Below are 10,216 nucleotides of genomic sequence, written 5' to 3' on the forward strand. Positions count from 1 at the left end.
ATATTATTCAAATTCCCTCCTTATATAATATTCTACAAAAAATTAATGCCGAGGTCCCCTTGTTTAAAGTGTATCTCTAAATTTTGTAGCCCGCACAAAATCGTCAAATTTCTCCAATCATTCAAAGGATTTATGAAATTTATTACAATATTCCACTCTGCGATTTGGATAAACCATTTGCCCCTAATTTCATTTGTAAAACATTTTATAATTCCTTTAATTCATGGGTAAGTGGAAAACGGTCATATTTGCCTTATTCGAAACCTGCATTTTGGCACGTAGCAAGAAATCATTCGTGGGATTGTTATTTTTGCTCGATTAGTACATTTGGGTTTAACAAAAAAAATAAGAAGAAAATTCGTTATCCTGAAATTACATCGGTTGTTTATCCGGTAAAATATAATATGCATACAACAGTTCCTTTTTTTAATAGTTCGCAGCTGGAAAAATTACGTTACCAGGACAATGACAATATTGATCTTGAGTATCATCCCGAAGAGGATTCGCCATTTATGTCACAAAAGCAAATAAATGACATAACCAGAAATTTACAACTTTCAAAAAGAAAGTCCGAATTTATAGCCTCAAGGCTTAATGATTTTAAAATTTTAAAAAATGTAGTTCGAACTTCATACCGATTCCGTGGAGCATCGTTTAAAAATTTATTCTCTTACGAAAATTTTTTATACTATTCCAACAATCTAGGTCAACTTTTTTTACAACTTAATATTGAATTGGTGCCCGATGAATGGCGCTTGTTCATTGATTCAAGCAAAAATAGCTTGAAAGCAGTTTTGCTTCATAACGGAAATTCTAAGCCATTAATTCCCATCGCCTATTCCAACCAGTTAAATGAATTATATGAAATATTTATTGTCAAAAATAAATTATTCCATTTACGAATTTAAGATATGCTGCGATCTCAAAATGATCGCAATCCTGACGGGCCTTCAGTTAGGCTACATCAAGCATTCATGTTTTCTTTGTCTCTGGAATTCCAGAGAAACTCTAAAACATTATACAGTATCTGAATGGGAGGATCGTCCCAACGTTCTTGAAAAAAATCGCGTAAATATCCTGCTTGTTTCTAAAAATAAGATTTTGTTGCCTCCGTTGCACATAAAATTAGGACTAATCAAAAAAATTGTCCGAGGGCCCCACGATATACCTTAGAAATTTTTTCCCCAAGCTTTCCCAAGCAAAAATAAAAGAGGGGATTTTAGTGGGCCCCCAAATAAGAAAACTCATGAAGGACAGTTTTTTTGAAGATGAATTGTTGCTCATTGAATTAAAAGCATGGTAATCTTTTAATTGGATATGCAGATCGTTCCTTGGCAATCATAAATCAGCCGACTATCGTGAGAAAATTGATGATCTATTATAAGGAAATGGGATGCCGAATGTCCCTCAAAATCCATTTTCTTCATTCCCATAAAGATTTTTTTCTTGAAAACTTAGGTGCTGTGTCAGAAGAAATGGGGGAGCGGTTCCATCAACAGATAGAAAATCTCGAAAAGTTTTATCACGGCAAGAATCGTATAAATATGTCGGCGGACTACTTCTGGAGTAACTTTTTTGAAGATAAATCATCAACTTCATATTCGCGGAAATATATTTAGATTTACCATTAAATGTTTTTAAATTCGATAAATTTTATGTTATTGTTTAATTTGTTTTAAATTCAATAAATTTTATGTTATTGTTTAATTTGTTTTAAATTCAATAAATTTATTGTATAATACAAGTTAAATCCTATATAATAGGAGGGGGTGGGACAACGGACCGATATAAGGTTTATTAAAAGTAAAATATGAGTTAGGTTAGTTTACCATAATATATTTATTTAAATATGAGAAATATAACTATTTCATTTAAAATAAATTGCTTGGGAATCGTACCGTGTGCAGCGTAGCGAAGAGAACGAAAGCCACAATAAATAAATATATTAAATGCAAGCTATATTAAAAAAGATTTTATAAATAAATATAAATTTAAAAAATATAGGTTGTTTAAAAATTGAGTAAGGATTTTTAAAAAAAAATGTATAATAATAATAAGGAAGGTTTGCTGTAAAAATTAAGATATTTTTTTGGTTTTAGGGATCATAAGAACCGAAGTTATAAACCTTCAAAAAGTGCTAAAAATGACCTTCTTAGCCACTTTAACCTAAAATAAATAAAAAAAACCTGACATGCTAGAAAAAAACTGACAGCGGATTTAGAATATGCATAAAAAACTGTCTTAAAACATGTTTATTTTATTTTCTCCCAACAAATCAAGTCGAAATTTGTCACACAGTATAATTAATACTAGGGATGTGAACCCTTGACAAAAAAAAGGGTCCGGTAATAAATTTAAAAAGGACCCGGGTCCGGGTTCAGAGGGAACATAAAAATAATGACTCAAAATAAGACTTTTTTTCATTCATTTTTTATTATACTTCAATATATACACATTTATAATTCGAAATGAGATAATTTATATTTTAAATATTTTATTCAATCGCACAATCATGATATCTTCAAACATATCATCCTTCAGATTTCCACGTAAATTAGACAAAATATATTTCAACGATGAAAATCCACGTTCTACGCTTACCTAAAATAGATAGTCATTTTTATAATACATAAATTATTGTACTTGTGTCGCCGGTACAACCATGACGATTCTAGACAAGGTATATAATTCTGGATATATTGAAGAATTTTCCTCCCAGAATTTTAAAATGTTTGCATCTCTATTTATTCTCTTAACTTCCGAGAACTTTTCTATTAAAGATACAATAGATACTCCTTTCTATCAGATGATAATTTAATTTTTTTTCTCTATCTAATAGTAAAATTTCCAGATCATCAATATCGTTATCATTGTTATCGCTACAACCAGTAGATATTGTTGTAGCCTTCAATAAATTGTAAATAATAGAGTTTTGTGTATGCCATAAATCTTCAAGATGGTCTATAGCCATTTGTTTTTGCTCACTACTTAATCGCGGGTCTAAATATATCGAAACATATACAACACTATTTTGTAAATATTGTTGCTCTCTTATTTTCATATTTTCTAATACTTCATTTGAAAAAGAACTTGTTAATCTCCCTAACTCTGATCGACATCTTAACCATATGCCATAAAAATCCGATAAACATAATTGTTCTGCTTGCAATCTTAATGTTGTTATTTTTAAAGGAATCAGCATACTAGTAAGCTCTTTTACTTGATTCCAATCATCTTCTGACAAAATGATTTCACATGCTCCTATGATAAAATCTTTCAAACTTATAATCGCTCTAGCATCATACATATAGAGGACCAACGTGTTGTGCAATCTAAAATTGCCATTTGCCTTTTCATGGATTTTAATATTCTAACAATTGTGGGAGTTCTTAAATATTTTACAACATCCCTTGCTTTATCAATTATAGTTTTAAAGTGACTATTTTTTAGGGAATCATTAATAGCCATTTGTAGCGTATGGGCTGCACATCTGATGCAGTATATTTTTGTTGAGAAATCTTTTATTTCCTGCAAATCAATTTCACTTATTTCCTCATAATTATCATCATCATCATCTATATCATCAATTTCTTCCAGTGAACATTCATTTAATAATTTGATTGATTTTACTAGATTGGCACCATTATCCGTAGTAATTGAATAAACGTTTCTTATAGGAATATGAAATTTATTTAATGTTTCTAATATCATTCTTTTTTTATTTTCAGAAGTTGAACTCTCTTTAATCTCCTTCATAGCTAAATTTCTTAATATTATATTATTTCCTTTTATATACTGTATATTTATTCCTAGAATATTTCTCCCTAATCTTTGGGTGGAATCAATTTTTAATGAAATTAATTTGTTTTTTGTTTCTTTTATTATTTTTGCTTGTATTTCTAAAGCATTCATCAAATTCTCCTCAGACATTTGAATATGAATGCTTTTTTAAAGCAAAATTTTTCAATATTATTTTCATCCTTCTTTACAATACTGACAGTAGACTTTGTAACAATGTCTTCTTCCAAAAATTTGGTTTTTCTATTTTATTCCTCAAAGATTATAGAATGATGTCTTTTTAAATGTCTTTCCAGGTTAGTATTGTGTGAACCTTTTATCATTAGGTGGCAGGTTTTGCACTCAGAATCCCCTTTATTTGCATTATAGTACTCTAACAAAATATCTTTTAGTAAGTACAATTCTTCTTAATGCTGTTAATTTTATAAATTTACTACCTAAACGATTATAGCCTTTTATATTAATATATATTAGTGTCAGAAAATAATTTTATGGAAAGGTTAAGAATGCACAGGAACCTCTGGTGCAAAAATGACTTAAAAATTGGATATTCTATAGAAAATAGGAAAATTTGGGAGGAAATAGGAAAACAAAACTTGAATTTATATCAAGTGATAAAGAAAATTTTAGCTGTAAAGGCTAAATTTATTAAATTATAATTTGGTAAAAATAAAAAATTATAATTTAATTTAAAAGGTGCTGGAAAATTATATAATTTCTATCACAATTTTATTTAAATAATAATTTTTTATATATATTTTATGGAAAAATTATCTTTCAAAATAGATTATATTATTGGTTTTCCAACTATTTATTAAATATTGATATAATTATTTACAACATAGTATTTATTAAATATATAAATAAAATCTAAACATAACAATTATCAAATAGGTTCATACAAAGTTAAATAACTGAAAGGTAACATAAAATAATAAATACAATTAAATATATACATATCTTTATCAAGCATTTTGATATTTTAATTTTTTTAAAACTTAAATGTGTCTAAAGTGTTTTGATATTAATTTGTGAAAATTTTAAGGATTTTTTCAAAACTTGGATGCAGCCTAAATAAAATAACTAATTTTTTTGATAGATTTGAATATATTTGATAACTTATAAAAAAATTATATATTTGCAAAACACTGCCAATTTTGATTAATTTAAATTTACTGCTCAAAAAACATAACCTTAATATTTTAACACTGCAAAATAATCATTAATAAAATTTTTATATAAGATATTAATAAATTAGCCTTTAAAATTAAAATATTATTACTTGCAGTACAAAATAATTCCAAATATTTCACTTTCAAATCAAAATAGTCAAAGTATTTCAAATAAATTTACATAATAAAATATTTTTACTTACACTATAAAATAATGTATGGTATCAATATCTAAATAAAATGAAATGAAGTCCAGGAAGAAAAACGCGAAGATAAAATAAATGATTCCACGAAAAAAATTATAAAAATTTTATATTATTTTTTAAAAATTATATTTTTTTCCATTAATTTTAAAAAAAAAATTTTAAGTTAAAAATTTTTAACACCCTGAACCCTTGGACCTTCCACTTTTTAAAAGGGTCCGGGTTCAGCCAAAATACGAGGGTCCGGGTTCACATCCTTATTAATACTATGGGTGTACCGATACCATTCTACCAATGTTTTAATTTTTAATATACATTTTATTAGTACAACACCTTTAATTTAACTATACCATAACATATGTCATTTAAATAAACTATTATGATCAGTTATAGTTTATATTCAATTCAATTGCAATTCTAAAAGTAAATAAAATATTTTTATATAAATCACTTATTAATATAAGTAATAACATTTAAACAAATATATTATGAAATTTGAAATAAATATTAAAAGTTAATATATCGAAGATTTCTTTTTAGAAATACCAAGATTTCCAATTTATCTGAGGTCAGCCTGTGTATTTATTTATATTATACATTAACATATTCCAAATATTATATAAATCAAATTTTAAAATATGTTATCACACACTATTATAAACAGAATGCGCAAAAAAGACATAAAAATGGATTTCAATTTTATTTATAAAAATAAATGGTTTTTTAGATATAACATTTTTTTGTTTAAAACGCCATTTTTTATTGGATAGGAAAATTTTATAATATTGGCCGATAATCGATATTTTAAAATGTGTGAAATATCGGCTCGATCCTATCCGATATAAAATATCTATATATCCCTAATTAATACTGTAGTACGCCTGTTTAAATGCGAACAGTTTAAACAAATCGAATAATTTTGTATTCGTACAAATGATAAAATTTATTATTCATTCATACTTGATTAGAATAATTTGAATAGTCATTTTTCTTAAATTTTGTAATCGATATGAAAATATACTGAACAGATTTTTAAAAATTGCATTATTGTATTATTTGGTTTAAATTTCTCAATAAAGTTGGCAGTTATACCTAAAAAGGGAACCTGAATTGAGATGGTCAAAAAATTTATGAAATTTTTCTGTCCATTATTTTCTTTATTAATTCTCTCTTTACAAATTGATTATGCATATGTAAATTAAGAGTGCTAGTATAGAGATTTTCGATTAATCAAGATTATATATAAAAATTTCTGAATTTACCGTTTTATAGTAAAATTATCTCCAAATAAATCTAACTAGTATTAACAACATTAATTAGTATATTATTATTTATAAATACTTTTTAATAAGTTCTCTTTAAAATTCATTTTTATACAAAAAAAAAGATATCCGTTTTTACTACAACTCTATGAATGCAATTATAATGATTAATAAGTAGAGATGTTGTTATTCCTTTGCATTTTGTAAGTTTGCAATTAGTCTTTTCACGATCTTTATATATTCATATTATTTCCGAATGCCCCTTCTTTTGTAAGGACTTTTTATAAAATCAAAAGTCAACGTCTCCATCTACGCTAAGTGCATCATTTAGGTAGTGAAAATTCCTTACCTTTTCTAAATTTGTTCCATTTCCGATCTTAAAATTAGTCATACTTGCACCACTTTCCACAAATGTCATGCTTGCCTTCTGCAGATTTCCTATATACCACTTACCTATTGTGAACCCATTTACAACAGCAGGTTTAGTGAAGCCTCTAGCAATACGCCACGTGATGTCTTCTCGATCTTTTCATTCGCCTCCAAACAACCTTCGTCTTTACTATCTTCATTTTTAATCCCTTCTTTTCCTTAACCATCTTCTATTTCAATTATTTTATCCTTCAATTCTGTCTAAACTTTCGCAACACTACTAGATCGTCAGCCTCCAGTATTTCCCATGGAAGTCCTTTGTGCGTCCCTCTAGCCACTATATCATACTATAAAAAATAATGAACAAACTCAAGACTGTTACATGATTTAACCATATATTTAAATTGAAACTATCACCATTTCCATCATTTGTTCGAACCACCGTTCGTGATTCTTCGTACATCATCACTTTAGTTATTAACCATTCGTCCACATTTGATCATGGGCCCATAAAGTAAAACCCAATATCACAAAATATAAATTAAATAAGATGGATTGTATGAACAATATAAAATAGAAAAATAAATTCAGAAAGAGCGTACCATTCGAAAAGGTGAAAACTTAATTATCTAAAATTGTCATAAATTTAAATCGGACAATGTATTTTAAGAAATTTTTTTTATAAGATTTAAAATAAATAGAATTTATAATAAATTACATAACGATTTTAATTATATTTTTTTACTAACTCTTATTTTTGTCACCTTAAAAATATGATCAAAGCTGACCCCCAATCTTACCCTCTTGACGCCGATGCAAGCTACCTCTACCTTAATTCCCACCACTTCCTTCATATCTTCTTCGAGCTCCTCAGTTCCTAATAAAAACCAAAATACTTTGAACCCTTTTATTTCCCTTCAAAGTAGTACTATAAACAATTATAATTACGGTATTCATCAACAAAACTCCCTTTCCACCTCTCTTTTCAATGGCGCCAATTCGAACTTCAACAATCTATCGACTCCCAAAGATAAAGAAACTTTTAAATCACTAGATAATTTGAACGTTTGGCCCACTGGGTTCACGAACAATAGTAACATCGCAACAATTAACGCTAAAAACGTTGATTTCTCCGAGTTTGGCAATGCCGAAAACAACATATGTGGCTTATCCAACGCAAAGAATTGCATGTTCGCTTCCCAAAAGAATTTGTTTTCTAATAATGCAAGCAGTAATCAAAACAAAACCAGTCCAGTTGATCCTTTTGGATTCTAAAAAACAGAAACTTTCAAATTTATGAAGAAAATGAGGGTTAAAAAATATTTTTATATCTAAAAAAATTAAAATATTTTTATATCTAAAAAAATTAATTGAGCATCGTTTTTAAAATTAATTTTTTAACTATAAGTTGCTTTTCAAATCTATTGATCTATGACATACAAAAAAATGTTTTTAAATAAAAAATAATTATAATTTTATGAACGCAATAAAAATTGATAGTGAAATTTTTATTAAAAAGTATTTTAATAGAAACTTTTGAATAATTGCATTATATCCTCTTTTCCTGAGAAATATATCTTTTTAAATATGGCAATTATTTTCTTTCATTGAAAATTTATTATTAAAATATAATCGTGAATTTCAAAAAAATTGTAATTTTATTATTTGCTTTCAAAATTTCGTTTAAAATTATATATATTTTTTACTTCGTGATTTTATATTTCATCAAATTTTATAAAATGATCTTATTATAAGATATACACTTAACACAATTCAAGGTTTAACAACTAAAAATATTTTATGTTCGTTTTGGTATTATTTTTTTATTCAAAATTTTTTGACACTTAGCACAAATTATATCGACAATGAACTTGTATAAAATGCTTATGTCTGTTTTAAATATTAATTGTTTTATAATAACTCATTAATAAATTATTAATCATCTCCCCTAAATTCTAAAATAAAATTTAATTGTATATTTACTTTATACACGTCTTATATTTTTGATTTAGAGTAGATAATTGAATATTTTTAAAAATAATATCTATGGAGGTTCTATTTTATATTTATGTTGATATTAAGTTGGGTTCACATCAACCAATTTAACATTCTAGTTTCAATTACTTATTTTAATATAAATGACAGCTCTTATGATTATATCTTTGCCCCACGGCCTATAATTTATGATAAACTTGACGCTCATCACGTCTCCCCGATGTAAAAATTCCATGGCACGTTAGTGATATATTTTTTTAATATCAATTATAATTATTAAACTACATTTATAGAAGAAAAATAAGGAAATTTACATTTTTAAATTATTAAAAAATGGGCATTATTTCTTAAAATTAAATAGCACTTGCTATAAAACATTTTATTTTTTACTGTAGCTGTATTTTTTATTTTCAAATGACCTTAACTACACTTAAAAATAATAATTCCAATGCAATAAATATAATTTATGTAATTTTTTAGTAACATTAAATATATTCTTAGTATACTTGAAATATGATTCCCTTTCTTCAAGCTACTGAGCAAGCCCATGCCATATTTTTAAGCTTAAAGAAACAGGATCTTAAATTATTTACCTCTGCTTGGGACTTGATGGAAGAACTTAAATTTTCTTAAAACCTTCACGAATACCGTTTAATTTTTGTCACAGAGGATGCCCCAATTATAATCATGATAAAATAAAATTATAGTTATGAAATAGCAGCCCTTTTACAAAATATACGTATTAAATATAATCATTTTCAGGCATCATTTAAAATAAAAAAATTAGCAAATGACATTTGATGATTTAAAAGAAAATGTTACCCCAGATGGCAACATGCGGTATTACTAGCTTTATAAGGATAATCTAGCTATTATTTATAGATATAAGCTACTATAAACGAATTTATAGATATAAGCTACTATAAACGAATAATTTATAAATTCATAACCAGAATTTTGGGCAGATAATTTGTTAAACGTGACATTTTAGTCTAGAGAAAGAATGTTATTCATTATTTCCGCCTGATGCTTCAGATATAACTAGACCTGTGCGCCGACAAAACTATCGGCGGCCGGCGCAATTTTCAAAAATCTAATCGACGGCTGGCGGCGCGCCGATTTTTAGCCGTCGTCAATAAAATCGGCGCAATTATAAATTTTGATAACAAATTTTTTTAATTGCTTATTAATTTTTTAAAAAAAAACAAATAAATATACACTATTCTACATATATCTCGGCATATTTTTTAATATTCATTTAATAGAAAACTCATAAATCCAAAATCGATTTCGTAATTTTATAATTAACATGTATAAAAATTATTTTATATAAATTATCGGGACATAATGATGATCTTGAATTTAACGTCAATCCAGCGGTAGAGAAAACTCTTTCACTAGGTGTGCTAGTCACCGG

At 26.6% G+C, this 10,216-nt stretch overlaps 1 protein-coding gene across 1 annotated transcript in view; it reads left to right on the top strand.

Moving 5' to 3' along the window:
* Positions 1-8,266, top strand: part of LOC135924337 (phosphatidylinositol-binding clathrin assembly protein-like) — a gene marked incomplete at its 5' end in the record, with an annotated part of 57,873 nt that extends 49,607 nt beyond the window's left edge. Inside the window, one exon of the mRNA XM_065459395.1 lies at positions 7,588-8,266. Within this exon, the coding sequence (XP_065315467.1) occupies positions 7,588-8,079 (492 nt within the window). The remainder of the gene's footprint in view (positions 1-7,587) is intronic.
* Positions 8,267-10,216: the final 1,950 nt, after the last annotated feature.

The sequence above is a fragment of the Gordionus sp. m RMFG-2023 genome, chromosome 2, assembly GCF_954871325.1.
Source record: "Gordionus sp. m RMFG-2023 chromosome 2, tfGorSpeb1-WG-v2, whole genome shotgun sequence".
In the NCBI taxonomy this organism is placed as follows: Eukaryota; Metazoa; Nematomorpha; class Gordioida; order Chordodea; family Parachordodidae; genus Gordionus; species Gordionus sp. m RMFG-2023.